Source organism: Pseudopodoces humilis, chromosome 3 (genome assembly GCF_049639895.1).
Source record: "Pseudopodoces humilis isolate 2021_Gansu_Grassland_sample_001 chromosome 3, ASM4963989v1, whole genome shotgun sequence".
NCBI lineage: Eukaryota > Metazoa > Chordata > Aves > Passeriformes > Paridae > Pseudopodoces > Pseudopodoces humilis.
The window spans coordinates 39,839,789-39,863,202 of record NC_142202.1 but is presented as its reverse complement, the minus strand read 5'-3'; the positions used below and the strand labels follow the sequence as shown (position 1 = coordinate 39,863,202).

Genomic DNA, 23,414 nt, shown 5'->3' with positions numbered 1-23,414 from the left:
TACTGAAACAATTTACCCTTCAGGAACATCAGCTGTTAAAATGAAGGCTTAAACACAGAGAACAGAAAAAGCTTTAGAGAAGCTACAAGGGTGACCCATCAGCTTTAAGAAACTCTTTTGGCAGTGCTGATATTTTTGCTGTCTGGTCTCACTTCAACCACCAGTCTGCTGCCATCAGAAGAGATTAGGAAGTATATGTTAAAGGTAAGAAAATGTCATGAAAACTCCACTATTCAGGCCTCAAGTGTCATTTTTAAAATGGCACCAACCAATATACCTTCAATATATTTAAATGGTCCAGAGTTCAGATGCGGGGGGGGAAAAAACCCAAAATGCCTGCCATGGAGATTATTAAAGACTCTTATCTGTTCAGCTTAGCTTGGAGATGGCTGAGAGGTGACTTGATTATTATCTACAAGAATTTTCACATGGAGAAAAATCACAAGTTCCAGAAGAAGAGAGAGAGAGACAGACCAGAGCACAAAACCAGACAAATTTCTGGGTGAGAATTTCATGCAGCTGTAGAATGGAAATAAGGTAACTGTTGTTTCCAAAGTGAGGGTGCTATGTTCCATTGGAATAAATATTCATTGGAATAAAACATAAAAGGAGAAAAGCGGTTTGTCGTTCCCTTTGTATCACTTTTAGTAGTGTCCCTTAGCAGACAGAAGGTTAGTACAGAAGCAAGTGGATGACTTCAATAGCCTGCAGTAACCTGGAAATCTATTTTAAATGCTTGTGAGGGTCTCTTTGGGCCTCAGATATGACAAGCATTCATATCACCTTACCACAAGCAGTTGGCACTGAATGAGCAGATTAAGATTTATGGATGAACTCCAAAGATTAATTCAAAGATTTTAAAGCCACAAACAGCTGGAACAATCAGCTTTCTCTGTTTAAAATCTGCATCTTTACTACAGTGCATGTGAATAATATTTGCTGTCTTTTGACAATGTAGAATATTGCTCTGAATTTTTGTGATGTTTATCACTACCTACAGTGTTAATTTAGAACAACCTGTTCCCCACAGTTGGTACAATATGGTTTAAAACCTGTAACAAGACCAGGCAAATGATATTCTCTAAACATAGTAAAAAACTCTGTCTTAAAATCCAAATAAATTATTATAGCATCAATAGTGCACTAATCCTATGAACCACAGGAGGGCCTTACAGAAGTAGATGTCAAACATGAGTGAAACGTTTGAGGAAGAGAAGAGATAAATAAGGCTTTAATTTCAAATGAGATCTCGAATTATAATTAAACTTTTAAAAGAAAGTGAAAATAAGACCACAAAATCTTGAATTTTTACATTACCAAGGCCTGGAGCTGAGTGGCAACTTGTAAACTGACCGGCTTTATACAGCTTCTGAATATCTATGACGTACACTGAGAAACAGAGAATACAAAATTCTAATCACAGCAACAGATAATTCTTATTATCAATTAAGAATTATAACTGCAGTTCCTAATAATGCATAGTGACTGTTAAAGAAGGTGCTTCTCCAGGGAAGACACTACCCCACTCCTCAGCTTCAAGATGGTGAATATTAGTAATTCCCAGAACTATTTTTGGTAAACCTAAACACTAAGGATTACATCTAGTGAGACTTTTTCCGGCTCTGTGACAAACACTGCTGTAGCAGCCTCCTTGAGGAATGATGTGGCAGAAATTTGCACAGAGCAGCCACTCAGTATGGAAGTGCTGCATAGCAACCCCCATCAGGGCACCCTCCTGCAGAGTGACAGTCCCTCTTTTAGTCCGAAGAGCATTAAATAAGCCTACACTGCTGGAAGCTTGCATCATGCTCCCGGGAGGTTGTTGTGTGGGCCTGACCAACACCAGCCCAAGGAAGGAGCTGACGGGGTTCCCTGCCCTGATCTGCACATACTGGGATCACAGGCTTTCCATCTGATGCAGAGATGATGCTCCCACTGCTTCCTCCTGAGCTTTCAGAGAAAAGAAGGAACTGCATTCAGCACGTTATGAAAATGTACTTCTGCACAGCCTTCAAAAGGGACAATCTGAGCAAGAAGGCAACACCAAAGTCACAGAGGAAGGTCATTGATCTATTCCACGTATTCTTGGTTTGGTTTTGTTGAACTTCCTGCTGTGTGTGAAAGGTTTGGCTTCCACTCTGCAAGGGCTAATACTCTGTCTGTGTGCAGGGCAGACACTACTGTCCAGCCCAGGTGTCAAGGATCAGTAACTTTTGGATACAGTTTTTTATTTATAAGGTATTTGCTGTGAAAGACAAGATATCTCTTGTAAAAAGCAAGATAGCTTTTGTGAACTGAAGCTGTAGCATCACCAGCTAACATTAATGTTTACTGGAAAGATCAATACCCACATAAGGATGAATTCAGACATCTGTGGGACACAACATTTCAAATCTTTCTAATAAGAAAAGATGTATACATAGTTTGGAGGCTGTCTATAACCACCCAATTCAATTTGACACGTGCACATTTGGGTACAGGAGTAAAATGCATCCATTCTTCTATAAGTATACTCACTTGAATTTTTATTTTTTTTCATGTGTTAGGGCTTGTGCAAACCTAAATGACTGTGCTGAGTCCTGAATGACTTTGTAGAAGTCCACTATGACCTATTGTTTATTTCACTTTGATCCCAGTAGCTTTGGAAAGGACTTTAGCATGTTTACCTTCAAGTTACTCATTGTGTATGGATGCCAGTGGTTTGTTTATACACTGTAGCCTACTGAAATTTCCCCCTTTTCTTTTAGTCAAGGAAATAGGCCAAAGGTGATTTCAGGGTGCCTGTTTGGATATGCATCACCAATTTAGAGACCTTTGGCTTCCTCTAGTAAGTCAGGGACATCGTAGATACCATCTTGCCCTCACATTTCTCTAGTGAGCAAGAGAAATGTCAGTCCATCAAGAGAAAAACTGACTTTACCAAAACTGACAATACTCTAATTAGACTGAAGTGAGCCCTGGTGTAATCGTGCATTTCTGTCTCAAACACGACAATCTATTTTGTTTGTTTTGGTTTTTTTCCTAGAATAAGTCTGCCAATATTTATGTTCAGTTTTCCAGTAGCAGTAGTTTATGTAGTTGTTCTTTAACTGGGGAATGGCTGAAAGAGGACAAAAGCACAGAATTGTACATTTCTATCAGGAATGATCCCCTGCTGCTGGCTATCCTCCAGCCTCACTTAGGTTGTTTAGATTGAGGAGAATGAAGATTCCAGGAAACAGCATACTGTAAGTTAATTTATTAGTAGTGAACCATGCCAGAAACCTATATTTTTATCATTTTATACTAAATTTATACTATATACAGCTCAATAAAGTCCCATGATTAAAATGACTGCCATTATTTACCCCTCTCTATCAGTTTTGACACCTCAATTTCTGCCATCAGTCAGAACCCTGACTCTATCTTTTTCCTTATAATAAGTGGGATGTTTATATTGGTTAAAGCAATTTAAGAAGAACATACATATCTTGGGAGAAAATCAATGACAAAGTTTCTTCATAAAGCACAAGTGTTTCATCACACACTTTGCTAGGCAGCAATGGAGGAAGCAAACCTCCTTCCAACCTTACTCGAGAAGTCTGTCACATTGAGAGTCCTTCCTCAGAAGCTGGAAATAGTTTTTAAAAACAGAATATAAAAGTATTTTTTCACTGTTTTGTTTTGTTTTTTTTTCACTCCTGCTGGATTCATCACCAAGGCAGGTTTTCCAGGATGAGGAAATCAACTCTGCTTTGTACCCCAGTTTGACACCTGCTAGGAGCTACAGCCTGCTGAGACAACATCACCAGCCCTCCCATTCTGCTCCTCTGGACATGATAATTACAGCAATGAAGTGATTATATGTCATTTAACTTTAACAGAAGTTTCCCCAGCTGAGTGAAGGAGGTGAATTTTCAAGGTAATTTTACAAGAAAAGGTCTCTCTTACCTCAGGTGACCTGATTTAGGAGTATAAAGTGCACCTGACTGAACAAGCAGCCCTCGTCCCTTCCTTCCCAAACACAAGATGATCCTCCACAATTGCTTCAGGGATACCAGTAATGCAGTGATGTGGTACTAGAAATAGCAATTTGGTGCTTCTGCACACAGGGAAGTGGGCACATGACTATTAAAAATGACCATTTATTGTAAAAACTTCTTTACTTAAGAGAATTTTATAAGTTAAAAAACAAAGACACTTTTAAAGGTCCATTTATTGAATAGTAACCAATATACCCATGTAGCCCAGTACCTGTACCCACATTACCAATGGCAAGTATATACAACTTGTGAATAAACCCATTCATCAGATATTTTCTCATGTTTAAAACCTGATTTCTTCTAAACAATGCTAGTAGTATACCTTTATGTTAAAAATTAGAATCTAAAATTATCTAATTTGAAGCAATATTATATAGAAAGAAGTAAACTGCAAGATGAACTTCAGCCCAGAAAATGCCTTTAAAATACTTAGTATCAATCTTCATGACAGTAAACCACACACCAATATAGCCACCCCATTACACATATTTCAGCAGGAAGTTGCTTTATGCAATTTCAGTTTCAATTTTCTGTCTCTTTTACCATGCTGACTAATTGAGGACTGAAAGCAGTCTCATCATATGAAGGCCTCATCCTCCAGCTGCCTGAAGTTTCTGCTGTACTGCATATATGCTATGCATGCAGGGGGCTCATCTACAGCTGGTTGACTTCCAGGAAAAAAATATCACAGGAGAAAACTTGCCCTTAAGAACAGCTGTAGTGTAAGTTTAAGCAGGGGAAATACTGTTTGGGGTTTTTTTGTTTGTTTCTGGTTAGTTTGTGGTTTTTCCCACCCCTCACACAAGGTTTGGAGCTGGCAGTGAGCCCAGCAGTGAGGAGCTGCCCCACCCTCAGCAGCGGCCTCCAGCCCTCCGGGCTGCTTCTCAGGCACGGAGGAAAAGAACAGTCTTGCTACAAACCCAGCTGCTTCTCTGCCAGACTGTTGTATCCCTCTTCCCCTTGTCTATACAATTTTGGACATGACAGCTTTTCACAGCACAGGACTAGCTGTGTCCTATGCACGTGTGATATAGACCAGAGCCTAGAGCTTGCATGGTTTCTACCTACAGAGTTTATAATAACAGGAATAACTATGCTAATAAAAGCTTCAAGTATTCAGCCCCACCCACCTTTAATCTAATCATGACAGACAGGCCTTTTTGCATATAAGGCAGGGGAAAGCAGTGGTAATTGCAACAACTGCCTGAAATGCTTGTCCTCTATGCTGACAAAATACTTTCATTTTTTGTTGTTATAGGTAGCACCTTTGCTTTACTGCTGTCCAGCTGTTGCTTGGCTTGCCTATGATCATTGTTAATCACAATAGCTGCTAATTTGCCAATATTTATGTCTTGGCAATCAACATTTTTTTTCAGATCCATTCTGCATCTTTTTTACTTTTGACTTCTTGACTCCATCCATTGCAATGCCCACATCATAGCATTCTTTTGGGCATTCACAGAGGAGTCTTTTTCTAGTAGTTTTGTAAGACCATTGCATTATTTGCAGGGCCTCAGCTGGAAATATGTTTTATTTTGCTGTTTGATCCTGCTCCAGATCCTACCAGAACTGCGTATGATAAAATGCCTCTAGCTCCATAATGTGCTAATTTATCCTAATTTATTAGGTTTTACACAGAAACTGTGGATCTCTCAAATGATACATGCTGATTTTGTGCCATAGTGTGCTCCACGGTCAGTCACAGTAAGAAATGTTATCTCTAGAAGTTGCAGCTATATTTTTCAGCACAAAGTACTTCTGAATTTCAGAAAGTGTTTTTTAAAGAGGTATATTATATCTTCTTGGGTTATTTAGTTTTTAGGTATTTATTTCAGTTTTCTTTAGACTAATACTGAAGTCATATTTCTACTAGGATGCCCTTGCAAACATGTCAGCACTGAGCGTGCATTTTACAGATGTTATTCATTATTTCTGTAACACAGAATCCCTTCTTAGCATTCTCAGGTGTTCAGTCTACTTAGTTACTGCTGTGCACTCCACATGGAATAAAACTGCTCAAGCTTCATGCTAGCATGTAGGGATAATGTATCCATAATCAAAGAAGCAAAGAGAAATGCAAGTGTCACATCAAGCTGCGTTCTCACTTTGCTCAGTCTGAGATTGCGGCTGATTAAATGTCATAGTGGCTCTAGCCAATCTCATCTACCTACCATGGGATTTCTGCCCACTTTAATGAACAGGTATCTCCTTACAAGGTCTAGGAAGACTATCCAAGTAGTGTATCTTCATATTTTTCTGCAACTTTAGAGTGACCACAGCTGGGAAATACTAACTCCTTCAGACCTGAAGTCACAGTTTCTTCAACAACTTGGTTAATCATTGCTCCCTTGTCTGTCAAGCAACATTCCAAATAATGTTTTATTGCAATTCTTTTCACAAATGGGAAGGGGCACCACTCTTTTCCCCCAAAGATGTTTGCTAAGAATTGTATTGGATACATCCTTTAGCACTGATTTTATTGTCAAGCTTAACTACTGCATCGCATTAGTAGATTGCTCAGTCCATTACTGCCAGGCAGGTGGAACACCACCATGCATGTGCCTGCAAAGGCATGTCAAGAGGAAGACAGGAGACGCCTGAAAATGAGAAATATTGCAGGCTGCTTTACTCAGAAGCTGGATCTGAATCCACAGAGATCAAGAAGTACTAATTTCCAAGGTGCAGCTCTGGGATGACTACAGGAAGCACTGTATGTCCCCTGCAGCTAGGATAACTGTCCCTGCCATCCCCCACACCCAGAAATGGGGAATAGGATATGGAGACTCCCTTCTGAGGGAGACACAGAATTCATTTTCTGAACAGACCAATCATCGAACAGCTCACCTCCTCAGAGGGCAAAATTAAAGATACTACCAAATATTATTAAAGCTCATCCAGCCCTTGGTACCTTATGTATGTATGTGTCCTTGTGGGCAAAAACACCAGCCCTGGGTTGTTGAGGGTTAGGTGTCTTTTTTTTTTGGTTTTGTCGTTCTGTCCTGCCCGTAGAATTTTTACCCATTAGCTGCGGAGACAACCTAACTGTGGGTATTTAGTGGGTGATTGATAAAGGACAAAGAGTGGCCGGGCCCAGGGGGGGAAGGGGGCAGGAAAGGAGGGTGGGGACAGTTGTTGGCTGGCTTTCTTCGGCTTCGGGAAAAGACATTCGTTTGCTGGGTCGCGGAGCTGCTGCGGTGGAGAGAAGGGAATTTCGCCATCACCCAGACGGAGCTGCTGCTTCTTCTCCTTCTCCCCTCTTTGTTGGTGGCCTCGCACCCCCTGTCCTGCCGGGACGTGTGGCAGTGCCAGGCACCTCCGCGGAGCTGCTGATACACCTCAGCCACCGGCCCAGGATCTCAGCTCGTCCCTGCTGTTCCAGCCGACTGTTCCTCAGAGCCCCGCAGGAGCACCGGGACTGACTGCCCGAGGGGTTTGTGAGAACAAAGCCTCTCCTCCATCCCGTCTCAGCCGAGAAGGCTGTCCCGGGGTCCCTGGTTCTGTGTTCTTGTTATTGCTGTAGTTATTGTTTGTTTGTTTGCCTGGTTATACTAGTAAAGGACTGTTATTCCTATCCCCAGATCTCTGCCTGAAAGCCCCTTGATTTCGAAATTATAATAATTCGGAGGGAGGGGGTCTACATTCTTTCATCCCAAGGGAGGCTCCTGCTCTCCCTAGCAGACACCTGTCTTCTAGAACCGAGACATGGGTGCACAAGCACTGAAGACTTGTGAAGCCAGCAATGAGGAGACAGGAATGCTCTCCTCTGTCCCCTCAGCCACAGAGAGTACAGATGTGTGCTGGCAGCAAGGGATGAGGAGCTGCAGAACTACTATCTTCAGAAAGCCTCTGTTAGAGTCACCCGTTCAGAGTAACTGTTGCACAGCCATAGAGACCATCGGCTAAAAACCCAGAAGGGAACTCAGGCACATCAGCTTTCAAATCCAGCGAGGACAAGTTGTAGCTTAATGACCAACAGTCACAAAAGTCAGTGAGTTTAAAATGCAGTGACCAGGCCAAAGGCTGAGGGAAAATAAGGAGAATAACTGACAGCTAAATAAACTTCAGAAGTATCTCCTTGCAAAGGTCAGAAGTACAGGGCTAACAAGAAACAAAAGAAAGCAATGAGAATGTCACAAAGAAATTCCAGGAAATGGCAGGCAGAGTATTTGTGAAGATAATCTAAGGGATAAAAGATTGCAGGGGACCTGTCTGAAAACCAAACCAGCTCCAATTACTTGTTCTGATTAGAAGAAACACAGGAGCCATCCTCTGACATACATGGCTTGTCATATTCACAAGCACATAATGACCTCAAAATTAAAAGAGAACAAGTAAATAGCCAAAAGGACATAGGAGTAGATGAAAATACAGAAATGGTGTCAGCTTGCAGATAACAGAATCTGAAATTAGCTATGAAATAGCTCAATCAGAAATTGAGCTATGAAATCAGTTTCAACTATCATGGGACACAAAAGACAGTTAAAGGAGTTTGATAAAAGCATTAGAAAATAAAATGAGACAAAGGAAGTCATTAAATAATGCAGAAAGAGTCCATGACAAATAAATAATAACCCAAAATAATAACCCAAAATATTTATGAATTTAGCATAAAAAAATAGGAAGAGGCATAGTTCAGACTAGGAAATAACAGGTGGAATATATTTTATAAAAAAAAAAAAAGTGCCAAAACCTAATGAAACTTTCTCTGAAATCCACCAGGCCCTCCCAGAAGCGATTTGAAATACTCAGTTTGAGATGATCAGTGATTTTTCTCCAGGTCATGGAAGGACAGGGCAGTCCCACACTGGAGAAGAGCACATGTCTGAAGAGAAGGAGTTCACAAAAACCCAGCAAATTATAAATCAAATGGCCTAATTTTGACATTAAAAACAAACAAAAAAAACAACAACAAAAACACCACAAAGAACAACCTGCTTCAATAATTTATTAAACTACCAGTTAATGTTCACTCAAGAAACAACTCGCCCAAAAGTACACCTAACATGGACTTCTCAAGAGCAACTCATGTTAAATCCTAATGTTAATGTTAAATGCTAATTTCTCTATTGAACACGCTAAAGGGGGTAAAAGAAAAGGTATGGATACATTAAGGGGATCTTTTGTACATTTTTTGATATCCTTACAAAAAGCCTAAAAACCGTATGTGAATAAAAGCACTATGGATATATATAGAACAAAAGCAAACTTCAAATCCTTGCTAGCTAGTTTTGTTGTGTAACTGGTAGAGCCTGTCATGTGGGACTACTTTCTTCTGGACATGTTTCAGGTTAATAATTTTTCCATTAACTACTTTGAAAACAAATTTTAAAAAAGTGAGATACTCTCAAAACTGGAGAAAAGTACTGCACTGCAGGTAAGGCTTTGAGTGAGACATGATGACCCTTGGTTACAATGCATTAAGAAAGCTAAACACAAATGGAGTAGGCAAAAGGTAAAAAAATGCAATAGGCACAGACTGCGGGAAAAGGCTAAAAGAACTTGTTTACTCCAGGAAGAAAGACTAAAGAGCAATGCCCCCCAATGCAGACAGATTCTTGTTTTGCTCCCTACATGGAGTTAAGAAAAAAAAAAATACAAATTTTCAGTAAAGGAGAATAAGACTACATTTTTAACCTCATTATATAAGGCTAAAAATTAGTTCTATAACTGTAGCTGCAATATTAATGACTGAGCCTGGCCATCTAGGATATGTGGAATCCTACCACATGAGGATTTTGTTTGAACATACCAGACTGATTTCCATAGATCTACCTTGTGTCAGTGCATGTTCAATCAACTAGAAGAAATGATTCCTTGAAATCTCGTTCAGATTCACATCGCTGCTTTTAAATAGGAGTCTAAGTAGTCCACAGAAATATGCTGGGCTACAATTCCGCTTTTCACAATGCTATATGCCAAGGGGATTAAAATTCTTCCACTCACACAGCAAAGCGAGGTGTTGTTGTGGGGTGTCATATCATATGCTGGATATATATAGGAGAGGTTACCCAATGCTTTTCCTCAAACCTGCTGCTCTCCAAGCAATGAGGGAAGAAGTGTGAAGCTTTTTTGTACAGTTTTTGAGCATTTTGGGTTTGGTGTGTGTTTTGTGGGGTTTTGTGGCTTTTTTTAAAGTTTCTTTTTTTTTTTTTCTGATTTGTTGTGGTTTTTTTTTAACCCAAGACCCTGCAGGGAAGAGGGAAAAAGAAGGAAACAAAGCAGCCACGGCATGCAGGGTTTCTTGCGGGGCATAGCTGTGCCCCAGGTTGCACTCCCAGCCCAGCTCCGGAGCTTAAAAACTGAGACTGCAAGTCTTTGGAAAGCACGGGAGATAAACATCCATTTTCACTATCTCTAGTGCACTGAGCAAAGATACAAGTATTTGTTTGTATGGCCCAAATTTTCTAGAGATAGTGCTAGCAATGTTAGAGCTTATCTTCCCTTCTACGTAAGTAACCTCTGCTCAGGTATGAAATAGAAAGTGCTGGTGAGAGATCATAGACCATTACAACTAAAATTACTGAAGTACTTATCACAGAATCACAGGATAGCTGGGGTTGGAAGGGACCGCTGGAGATCATTTAGTCCAGCTCCCTTGCCAAGGCAGGGTCACCCAGAGCAGGTGATACAGGGACGCGTCCAGGTGGGTTTGGAATGTTTCCAGACAGGAAAACTCCACGTCCTCCCAGCTCAATCTATCCCGGAGCGCTGCCATCCCCACCGTGACATAAGGCCCCTCACGCCCCCACCCCTCACGCCGCACTCGCGCCACCGGGGGCGGAGCCAAGGCCCCGCGAGGGGCGGCGCGCACCAATGGGGAGCCACCTGCCGCGACCCCGCAGCCAATCGCGGCCCGCGGAGCCGCCGCGCGACGCCTCCCCGCGTGCTGCGGGTGAATGCCGGCGGCTCGGCCCACGGCGACCCCTCCTCGCCGCGCTTTGCGACGCTCTCCCCCACCTCCTCCTGCAGCGTTGCTTTACGGCCCCCTGCCTTTCCCCCTGCCCGTGACCGTGTCCCCGGGCCGGGCACGCGGAGGGCGGGGCCGCCGCGGCCAATGGGCGGCGAGAGCGCCGCGGTGACGGGGCGGGGCGGAGGGGCGCGAGCGCTGCCGTAAAGCGGGCGGCGGGGGGCGCGCGAGGCAGTTGTCACCGGCGGCGGCGGCGTCGCGGCGTGAGGCGGCCGGGCCAGGCGGGCACTCCCTACAGCTCTGCCGCCGAGACGCCATGGCGGCGGCGCTGGGCCGTAAGGCCGTGGACTATTTGCGCAGCAAAGAGTTCAGGGACTACCTGATGAGGTGAGTGTGGCGCGGGGGGGGGGCGTCATTGCCCAGCCCACCGCCCTGCCCGGGTGGGCGGCAGGGACGAGGATCTGGTCCCCGAGCCCCTTAGACGCCCGCAGCCTCGGGGTGCCCGGGACGGGGTCGGACCGGTTGGCACCGGTTGATCGCTGGCGAGCTCGCCCTCGCCGGCGGCTGGGCGGGGGGGAGAAGGCAGCGAGGAGCCGGCCCGGAGGGGACGTGGTCCAGTCGTTCTCCTTGTGTCACCCGTCGTCACCTGGGCCCGCAGGGGCTGTCACTGTCCCGGCCCGAGCAAACCGGCTTTGACCTTGAAGTGACGCGGCGCGCTTTAAAGCTGCCGCGGCAGCTGCGCCCCTCCGTGACCTTCCCGTCCCGGCTGTGACAGCCGCGAGTGCCGCCCCGCCGCGGGCTGGGGCTCGCCGCAGCACAGAGGTGACAGCGGGCACGGGAACCCGGCACCAGGGCAGTCTGACCGCTGCCTGCCACAAGGGCAGAAAGAGCTCTGCTCTGCCGTGAGCAGAAGCGAGTTGGATCATGGAGGCAGTCTAAAGATCGGTTATTTGAAACTCTGAGTATGTGTAAGTAGGTATCTCTTTCAAGAGGCTTGTTAGAGCCCCGCTGACGCGTGAGTGTAGCTTAAGTCACCTCCCAGACAGCTCAATGCTTGTGTCAATCGTTGTCTTGAGTGCTGTGGTAAGGGATATGGCACTCTGGACTGGAACTACAAGATTGCCTTAAAGAACAGTTTTGGCATACTTAAATCTTGTTGAACCACTGTGCAGGAACAGTCTCGGGTCGGCACGCTGAAGTTTCTCTGGGTGGTAGGCTGTTTGACAAGCTAAACAAATAAAAATGGTCTCTTCTAATAAAGGTGGTTGAGCAACCTTTCACTATAGCTGCTGCTTGTTATTTTACCTACATCTATTGCAAGTGGTGCTTGATGTTGAGCAAGCGTGTAGGAGGACATCTGTTTATCTGCAAAACGTAGTCTTGCTTAAAGTAGCAGGAGTTGGCGTAAGGTTGCGTGGACAAGGGATTATAATATAAAGGCTCAGTAAAGCCTTAAACTTCAGGAGGGTAGACTCAGATTAGCTATTAGAAAGAAATGCTTTACTGTGAGGATGGTGAGGCACTGGACAGTTTGCCCGACTTGTTTGGTATTCACAAAATTAAAATCCACAGAAGCAGTGGGACAAAAATATGAGAAGGAAGATAAGCTATCTTGAAGCAAAATAAAAAGTCCAGAGCAGGCTTCTGTGATTCTTTTTCAAAGTCTTGAGAATGCCAGGTAAACTTGATATATGCATAGTAGTGTTAACATTTAGTTAATTGTAACTGGATTCATGTGAAGCACGTAAATGGTCATTAAACCAGTAATCTGCTTCCTAATTAGAAAAACAAACCTCCAGATGAAATAACAGCTGCTTCCTAATGTCACCACAGTTACTGAAAGTATCTCTATCCTCACCCAGGACTGAGAAGGTTTTTTTTAAAAAAAACTTTCAGATGTATTTCATCTGGCCTTCAAACAAGCTGTATATGCGACTGTATTGCAGTAAAAAAAGCTTTCCACGGGTTTCTACCATTATGGATGGAATTATTTTGCCTTGCTGTAGACAAAAATACCTGTTTAATTTGTACTCCTGTTACTGGGTGTGTCATAAAGAGCTAAAGACAGTTGCTCTGTCTCCTCTGGCCTGTCAACATTGTTTCTTGCTCACACGTATCACAAGGAGATAGGTGTCTAAGTTATTGGCTTCTTGTTGAGTTTAAAATTTAAATAGCTGTCAGTAAAAGACTTGTCTGTTTTCTTCATATAAGTAAAGGAGAGTTATCTCTGCATTTCTTCCTGAAGGTGATTTCTTCCCAAGACTTCAGGGACTCTACCCTGAAAATAATCCTTTCTTTGCTCATGAAGCAAAACTGTCCTTAAAGCTCTGAGACTGTAGCATCTGTTACAAAAATCATCATCTGATCACTGCAAGGAATCAAGGCTTTATAGACATGAAACTTGTTTGTTGGAATTAATGAATTCAGGTATTGTTTGGGATACCAGTGATAGTCTTTAGATTACCCTCAATAGAATAACTGAAGTTACGAAAAGTTGTAGATTAAGTGCTCCATTATTATGGCTTGGGGAAATCAAAACTTGCAGACATCTATTGGAATAAATAGCTTTGATTTCAACTTCATAAGCTGCAAACATGAAAGCAAGTGCAATGAATGCATGCTGCATTGCTCAGGTGGATATATCTGGCATTAGAACTGTGTTATGGGATAGATTTTGGATCTTGCACGAAGAAACTGGAGACTGTCATTAAAAATTAATTGTTCTGCCCATTTCACATCTGGCTTTTCTCTAGTGGTGATTAATAGGCATTTGATTTACTATAAATCATATAAATACAAATTTACCCTGTGTCTTAATGCTTCAAAATGAGTGCAGTAAGAATGTAAGCTGTAGACAGACTTTTTCTGCTTCTTACAAAATGCAGCAGTAATGTTAGTTTAAAACTAGCTGATTAGCATATTAAAGCCTGGTAGCTCTATGTATTGTGAACCTGAAGTTGCATTTTTTTTCTCAAGATTCTAAAAATGGCAGCTCTCATATAATCGTATTCTCTAAGCCACTGATAGTAGGCATCTGCATCCTTTTGCTTCCTACCCCAATGATTTAAAACATCTAATAAAACAGCTTCCTTCCTCTTAAAAGAGATAAGACATCATTCTAGACAAGCTGTCATTTTCTTATGGTAGAAGCCTAAATTGTTTTCATCACATAATAAATTCCAAGGAATCCAGAAATCTTCTGGTAACAGAAAAATAAGCATGGACATTGCAGTGTGCTGCTGGAGCACTTCTGGAATGTCGCTTCCTGATGACTCAGCACTAATGCAAATGTAGGGACTCTGTTAATATGGAGGGGTTTGGAACGGACACAGTTCATTCCCTGGAAAGCCTGAGCACTTAAAATGATGTGACCTCTCTAGGAACTTTATTTTAATTTAAACTAACTTCAGAGGAGTTAGCATTGGTAATAGAACTAAAATTAGCTGATCTTCAATTCTCTTTAGTAAATCTTTAAACATAAGGACATAAGAACCTTAAAATAAAAATTCCTCTGTGATGTGTGCTGAAAAATGAAGGACACAGCACCTGCTTGTCTTGGGTGCTTTGAGAACTGAACAATCTTCCCTTTTGCAGAAGGGCATCCCACTTAGTGGATGGCAGTATGGGGAAAACACATAGTGACAGTTCACCTGTATTTGCAAAATGGTCTCTGGCCTATTAATATTCTTATTGCCAGAAGGAGGAAAATTGCCAGAATGAGGAAAATATGTGCAGAAATTTTAGAAAACTAAATCTTTCCCATTATAGCCTTTTTGGAATGAACTTAGTACTGATACAAAGTATTGAACAACCCTGGGTTCCACTTGTCATGTCTAGACATTTATACAGAAAACTTACACTTGGAAACTGAGTGAGTAAATACAACAGTTGTTGTCCACAATACTGAAAACATTAGTACATTAGTTTTCTTTTACATTAGCTTTTCTTATGTACTAATGTTAGAAAACATTAGCTTTCTTTGACAAGGGTCTGAATTTAGTTCTTGAAGTTCTTAGAAACTACTAATTTGGAATGGAGTCACTTCAGAAATAGATACTTGCACACGATGCAGTATCCTCACTATTGGATGTGGTGCATTTGTTGCAACTGTCTTGGCTGCAGAGCTTTGGGGCTGGATGCCTGTTTCCTGGAAGAGTCAATGTGCCCTTGGTTTGCCCTCTTCTCTAAGTGTTCCGCTCCCATGTGAATGTAAGGACAACCTTAGTCAGAGCTGCCTACTCTGTTAAAGTAGTATCTATTTGATTTTATTTTCGGCTTTCACTTGTCTAGAACAACTTGCACTTTAAAAATTGAGGCTGACTTCTGTTGACACAAAAATATGATGCCAGAAGACACATCTGAACTTGTTTGGTTAAGGTTTTATTAAAAAAAAAAGTTTATATTTGTCTTGTGAACTTCAGTCAACTGTTGCTGCAGATCAGTTAAAGAGAAAACAAAAAACAAGTGGTTAGTCTAGTCAAGGGCATCCAAGCTAAGCACCTTGAGCCAGCTCTTAGTGAAGACTCCCTGAAATGTATATCCTTTGTGATTTCCTAAGTAGACCTGACTGTTCCCTTACTGTAGCTGTTTATAAAATGGTGATCTAAGAACACGAAAATCAGTGTGAGGGAAGTGATAGTTACCAAGTGTTCTGCAACTCAGAGCAGTTCTGTAGGCTTTTCTGTTAGCCTGCCTCTTTGTCATAAGAAATGCTTTCTTTTAAGTCATAATTCAGAGCTAAGTCTTATCAAGTATCTGTGTTAGAAAGTGTTGAAAAGTTTGTAAACTTTTGTTAGAAAAGCTTCATAACAATCTTAAATGTATGCTGTAGTCTATCTTTTGTGCGTAGATCATTATTACATAAACTGGTACCTAGATGATCACTGAAATGAACCCCGTACATGACTGAAGTGTAATTGCATAGATCACTGAGAATGTGTTATAGCTCATGTTTGGTACAGCCACAGTTGGCCCAAACTTAGTGACAGGAAGATATCTTGCAGTCTTTGGCTTGACCTACTTACAGAGGTACACAGATAATTTACAAGCAACTTCAAAGCTTTCACTGAAGAACTATAGCTGTTCAGCTTTGTCATGACAAAGCTTGATGTCTTTTGGCATCCTTAAAACTAGTTGGGTGGGATCTTGGGTGCTCTGAAGGGTTGAATGTTTTCCACGGACCATAGTGGGATTTTATGTAGCTGGGAAAAAGAGCAGCAAATACTTTTCTCTTCTGGAAAATGAGATTTTTTTTTAGCACTAATACATTATTCAAAGTTAATGCCATGACAGCTTCCTGACTGCTACCTATTTTCTATTTGTGGTACACTTTTGTCTATGTAGATTATGAAAGAAACTAATATGGGTTTTTGTTTTTTTTCTTTCATGTGCTTTTTGAATGGAAAACAATGATGGTGCGCTTGAACAGTACGGTAAGAAAAGGGAGGGGATTTCTGGTTTCATGTCCTTCTGAACTTCAGTAACTTGCTATGTTTTTCCTTCAGAACTGTTATGACTTTGCATCTGAAAGGCATACTGCAAACCTCCCAGAGTGATGTGCTTGGAATATTTAATTGCAAGTCTGAGGTTAAGGTGACCAATTGTTAGCTCCTTCAGAATGCCTTACATTAAAGGGGCTTTGTTTTTTCCATACTCCTTTGCTAAGGAGATCAGAAGAGTTTGAAACCCATTCTTCTACATAACAGCAGTACTGTTAGATAACCAGATTACCTGGTTTATCTCTAATGGCCTTCAGGCCAGACAATAAATGTACAAAATAACTCAAACTACACACTTCTGTCCTAGACCCTTTCAGTTTGCCCCTGAAACTAAACTGCAAGTTTGAATTTTTATGCCTGTTGTAGTGTGAATCATAATGTTATGGAAGATTTGCTCTTCTACGTAGACAAGACAGACTCACAGGTATTTTTTAGTCCTTTTGAGACTCCTGCCTGGAGGCAATTAATGCCTGATAGCCATCTCAAGGTTCCAAATAAAACTCTTTGTCAGTAGAGAAAAGCTACTGCTGCAGTACTGTTGTTTACTGGTGATTCTTCAGCTTGCACAGCCTGGATTTGAGTGGTCCATAATCCATGGTGTATTATTTGGTTATATTCTAATGGGAATTGATTAAGTAAAAATGCCAAGTTGATTTAATTTACTTTTCAAAACAGAAATTTTCACTCAAATTCTTAAAAGCTGTAAATATTTCGTAGATTCAAAAAAGAGCTTATTTTTCATAAGCTACAGTTGTTCACAAGACCCCTGAAATGACTATAAAACCATCACCAAGTACAGGTAGTGTCTCTCCACTTGAAGTTTGCTTTGTTGTGGTGGCACGGTGTAAATATCATATTGTCATGCAGCTCACCTCAGTTATGCCGTGTCACCTTTGATGTGCTTGAGAGGCTTTAACCATTATAGATATCAATTTTCCTATCACTAGAAACATGGCAAAAATAAAAAATATATAATAAAATTTAAAAAAAATTAAAAATACAGCTTTTATTCTCTTCAGAGTATGAAATCTGAATTTGCAGAAATACTGTATTTTGCATATTGCACTGAAGTTGAACTATCAAAACGGTGCGTGTAACTTAAACTCACTTTTTTATATTTATGTTGCTTCTATTGCAACTGCAGGAAGCAAGTGTGGCTTTTAGTATGACTGTAGTGTTACAAGTAAGACTGGCAAGATTATCTTAGAATTAAAATTGCAAGAAATTTAAATACCCCCTAAGAATTCCAAATCATTAAACATGCTACATTTGAAGTGTCAAAAGAATGACTATAGCTGGTATCTGCCAGCTATAAAAAGCTTTTTCTTGCAAGGTGCATATCTTTTGTTGTATCTGGCCAAGTTACTTTTGAGAATGAATTTCTACTTAGAAGAAGCTGAGGCAGATACTGTGTGCATCTTCTGTAGTAAGAGTTCTGGTGAAGCCTTGTTGCTCATAACAGTAGTGGAAATTGAACTTATGACACAGTTTTTCTCAGTTTAGAGTCTTTTAGATAATAGCCCTCAAAATAAACTTGTCAATTTTTTCTGATTTGATCCTTTCAATTTCTTGTCTCTGTTTTCTCTATCTGTGTACACACCTGTTGCTAACTGCTCTCCTCTGATGTTTGTTGAATTGCTGAGTTTTAAGTAATCACCAAGTTGTTTCAGATGAAGCTCAGGGTAACTGTTTGCCTTGTTGGCCCTGCTCTTTCAAAACAAGGGTGTAAGAACTCATAAGATGCTTGCTGAGCTTTTCTTCATCTTCAGCATAAAATGAAAACAGCTTCAGTTCTTCACTTCAAGTCCTTACGTTTTCCTTATATTTTTGAGGAGTCTTACTTAAGAGGGAAATGCTAATTCTCTGCTCAGAAGTGAGCTGTAAATCTGAAGTGTTTGACAATGACAATCAGATGCTTAATGACTGCTGAGCTATCATTACATGAAACTCTATTTCAATGGCTTTAGATAGCTCCTCTCCAGTCTGAAAGAAGATCTAGAGTAGGTTCCTTTATCTTTCTTTCTGAAGAATAGATTCCACTAAAAGAAAGGTTTATTTTTTCTCTTACACCAGAAATAGTCTCTGGCTTTTCATGGGATTTTACCCTTAACCCTGCCTTCTAGTTTTGTGTGGCTAAGAAAAAACTATAAAAATGCTGCAGTAGATTTTTGTTTTTAACTTTATTTTTGTTTTCCTGTTTCACAGCACTTTTGGGGGCCAGTTGCCAACTGGGGTCTTCCTGTTGCTGCTTTTAATGACATGAAGAAATCACCAGAAATTATTAGTGGCCGAATGACATTTGGTAAGACCTGAGACAAACTTGTTGTTAGGAAACTGACTCCAGAACACAGTTTCTGTCTTTTAAGCAGTGCTGTATTATTAGTTGTCTGCAAACTTGTGATTAAAGCAGATGTAGATATCAAATATCTTCTTGCATAACTTCAGAGGCCATTTAAATTGAGGTACTGAAAACTGCAGGGCTCTTTCTTTGAAAGCTTTCCATTAATTTGGGAGGGGAGAGTAAGGCAGCTCTTGACCCTTAGCAGTTTTCAAGACCATACTGTCTCCTGAAGTATAACTCTTGTTAACTTACACTATGTTCAAAACACACACACTTGTTGAAAATGTATCTTTTTACTCAATTTTATTCTTTATACAAAGAACAATGATCTTTTGTGGTTAGTGTGAGATTTAAATATTTATCAACACTGACAAAGTGAAGAAGTGGCAATAATTGGTCAGCAGGGTACAAGAAGCAGCAAAGAAGACTTTAACTCCTTGCATTGATGAGATGAGACTGTTGTGACTCTTAATGAGAATTTTTTTTAAAATGATAAATTCTTTTTAAATGCATAAGCGATATTTTTCCACCTCTGTTTGGAACAAGTATAGTTTTTGCCTAGATGTCTGTCTCTGTCCAAATTCTTTTCTAGGATTAGAAATCTTGTGGTTTTAATTTATTTGCTTAACTTTGGCATTATGTCTCTTCCTTAATTCACTTAATAACTTGATTCTGAGTAATTCTTCTTCCCACAAGTAAAACACCTTTGGCTTAAGAAATTTTATAGCCTCATTATCATTAGGCTCTGCTTAGAGTAATTCAGTCCCTTAATCAGCTTCCCTGAAACAGAAGACTTGTTTAAATAGTTTCCAGTACAGCAAAACTGTTTTGCAAATGGTGTTTCGGCAGCAGCTACCCAGCTCAGCAATGCTGAGACACCTTTTTAAATGTTTGCAGGTGTGTATATATAGTTTGGTGTGTGTACAGAACCTGGGAGATGAAAAAAGAATATTTGTACTTTTAAAAAGGCTGTTTTCCTTGAACAATTAATTTACCAAAGTTTTTTTCTTTAAGCCTGTCAGAACTTTACAAAAGTAGGAAATTCTTGGGTTCTAATTTCCTGTATTTAAATTTAATTATGGTAGGAAAGTAGATCAAAATAGTTTCTCATCTTTTGGAAAAGCAGGTAACAAAGCTTAATGTTTCTGAATGTTCATGATTTCCTGGACATTGAAAGCTCCTGATCTTAAAGTCCATTTTAAAATGTTCCCAGAAAGAACTGTATTTAAGTGATTAGCGTCTTTAAAAATATTTTGTCTTAGAAATTGTCACAATAATAGTATAGGACAGACTACGTCTCATTGAGATAAACTCTTATTTTCTGGCAGAGATAATTTAGGTAATAAACTAAAATGATTTCAATTGCATCACAGGATAATATATGAATAAAATCAATTTTTATGGAAAGCTGCAGCCATGTATATTTTCTCGTGTAGCAGAAATGAGCACTGTTTTGTGTTTTCTTGCATTGGATCCTCAAAGTGGACATTTTTATAGGGCTGTTGGAAAACTCAAAAGCAGCAATAAATCTGCCTGTCATTACATTTTACTAGTGGGAAAATTATGATTCAACAAAATGCAGATATTTCTTAACAAGATCTGTCATCTTTTGCAGCACTGTGTTGTTACTCCTTGACTTTCATGAGATTTGCCTACAAAGTGCAGCCAAGAAACTGGCTTCTTTTTGCATGCCACTTCACTAATGAAGTTGCACAACTTATTCAAGGAGGACGACTGATCAAATACAGGCAAGTCATGTTTTCAAATCATAAACTGTTGGCTTCTGGAATACTCTGTTAGTGATTTTTAACTGTGGTGCAAAGCTCTGCATGGTTTCTGAACTTGTTTAACTTCATTACTTTTTGCAAATCTGTTAACAAGCTTGTTTTCAGTAGGTAGAACTTTCTATTTTGCACCTCCTTTAAACCTTCTGAGGTCTGCACATAGAAAGGGCAGGAAACCCTTATGGTTATGAGAGAGTGTAGACAGGGCCTTCAGCAGCTCCTGGCAATTTTGGGGGTTATTTTGTGCAGTCTGTTGGTTTGTCTGCACATGTCCATTTTGGTAACTAATTCCTAAGATGGAAACATCCATAAAAGTATGAAGGAGTTTTATGTCAGAAAGAGAAGTCACACAAAACCTGTCAGAGCTGCCCATTCCATACATGAGGTAGAGCCAACTGAGTGTGCCTGAGGAACAGACTGCAATCAGTCTTACACCCACATTGCATAGCAAGCAGTGTGGATGCTGGCCAAGTCAGGGTTGTGGCTTTTCTCTCTTCTGCCCCAAGAAATTACTGTGGAGCAATAGAGGATGATGAGACTGCAAAACTGCAAGTGGACTTGTCTCTGCATAAATTACTGACCAATGTCCTTCATTCGTAAAGTTATACTGTAAGTTCAGAGTTTTTTAATAGCAATTGTATTTCAATATTCACTCTTAAAAAAGCTGTTTTTCTTTTGGCAGGCTGGAGAAAAAGAACTAAATATATTACTTGAAATAAGCCAGGGAATGTATTCATCCTGAATGACAACCAAGAGAAGACATGCCATCTACAGTCTCTGTGACAATTACAGTGGGGATGAAACAGAAACACCCATTATGAATATGACCCCACCAAGAATTCTTCTATTTTTTTTATCTTGCCTTTTAAAAAGTACTATTCAGCAATGTAAACCATTATATTTGAAGTCTTGCTGCCTTACTGATCTTTAATAACTACCCTTTTAATAAAAAGTTAGCCACCCAAATAACAAGCAATATTTGAAAACCAACTTTTTTATCTAACAGTCTACAAAAGTGGCCCATGATAGTTTAATAAAAGTCATTTTAAAATCAACATGAACAGAGGTCAGTAAACAGAACTGTAGGTGGTATCATTGTTTATGTATTAACATACTCTTAAAAGCCATTTAACTTGAGTGCATTCATTCCTGTTCTATCTTTTTAACTTAAGCAGTGGCTTGCTGATCTACAAGAACAAATATGTAGGTAGGCAGCCTGGAGTGAGCAGCCATCCCTCCCTCTTCCCTCACTGCATGCCTTGTCTCAGTAAAGAGACTTCATTAACGTCCATTTTTATGTTGCACACCATTTAAAGAAGGCTTGGAAAAACAAAAGCATATAGCACTGAATGAAGGAAGGCAACAAAGCCTGATACTGTTCTTTAAGAAGTTCTAAGTGGATTTTATTTTTTTCCTTCTGTTTGAGTTATTCTAGATGTATGTAATTCTTGCACAGGCCAAAACTAAACTTGTTTGGAGTCCAAGATCTGAAAGACACAAAATGCCTTTCAGTAGTTTTTGACTTCATTGGGAGAGTGTTTTTCCTGCATGATCTGCCTGAAAGTTACATTGCTATAAAGATAAAATTGACAAAGAATGTGAGAATATGTGCTGCAGTTTTTTTTTTCAGTGCAGTGTTTTTGAACAATAAATGTGTTCCAAATGGCAATAAAACTCTTGAACACTTGGAAAAATTTTGTTTCTGATACTGTGGTAACAGACCGAAAAGTGAAATTTTATTACGGGGTGTCACTTTATTACTGTAACAAAATGAAGCAAAAACAGGCTGAAAAAGTAAATGGTATGTACTGAATTTAGGTAAGTGTCCTCTGGATCCTAATTCCTAAAACTTCTTCCACCAGCAGGAAAAAGAGTGTGAGTACTTTGAGTAGTCCTGCTATGACAGGCAGCGTTGAATTCAGAGGTCTCATTATGCAGCTAAGTCAGTATTACATATTGTCTTCTAGCAATTAAAGCAAGTCTTAATTGACCATCTTCTACTTTTTTGTGATGGCAACGTTTTTTGATGGGCATAAAAGAAAGAGGCAAATAGCTGTCTGCTGGCTAGCTAAAGCTGGTACTGACTGCTCCTTCGTGCTTTAGATTACTGCATAAAGCTGCCCCTTCACAAGTAGTGGCCCCACCCCACCATCTCCTGGAATAGAAACACTGTTGGACTTCTGTACAAATGAGTAGTGAGACACAAGCAGGTAAGGACAGCTGATTTTCTTGGCACCTTATAGTTTGTTATATTACTTCTGGAGAGAAGAATAAGCTAGAGCTGAGTTTGAACTTCATAGGTGTGAAATGTGTTATGCTACTCTTGCATGAAGCTTGCAGTACAGGCTGTACTCTACTCCGACCTGCTTTGTTCACTGTTCTTTAGCTCCTGATTGTCTTTGCTTCTCTGCCCTGAGAATTTGCAAGAGTTCCTTCTCTCATTTTCCTGGTAGCTGCAGCATACTGTCTTCCCCTTATCCATTCACTTTCATATTGGAGTGCCTTTCACTCTGCCTAGTGACAAAAAGAGTTTATATGGGCAGAGTGCCGCCAAGTGGCTCGTGGCCTGTGTCAGCATTATTTATCAAGCCATTTACATACCATTTCTTTGTTTAAAGGTGCCGGGAGTAAGGGGATTATTGGAATATTATTAAAAGGAATTATTGTAATAAATGTATGATTAGTCTGCACCCTACTCCTCTGGCACAGAACACTGAAGCACACTGGCGTATGCCTGTTTCAGGATGGGGCTGCTTGGGATAATTCAAAAAAAGGGGGACAATAGCTTCAAGAGGACTGGAGATAGTGTATTCTTGAGTTTGAGTACCTTAATGGTGCTAATGGCATCCTTTTGTTCTTTTC

General features: G+C 40.4%; 1 protein-coding gene across 1 annotated transcript; it reads left to right on the top strand.

Annotated features, from left to right (window-relative positions):
• The first annotated feature begins 18,621 nt into the window (after nt 1-18,621).
• On the top strand, nt 18,622-22,246 carry MPC1 (mitochondrial pyruvate carrier 1). The gene is made up of 3 exons (XM_014255991.2): nt 18,622-18,729; nt 20,384-20,516; nt 21,235-22,246. Exons 1-3 carry the CDS (start codon nt 18,687-18,689, stop codon nt 21,251-21,253), a joined length of 195 nt encoding a protein of 64 aa, XP_014111466.2. The 5' UTR covers nt 18,622-18,686; the 3' UTR covers nt 21,254-22,246.
• Nucleotides 22,247-23,414: the final 1,168 nt, after the last annotated feature.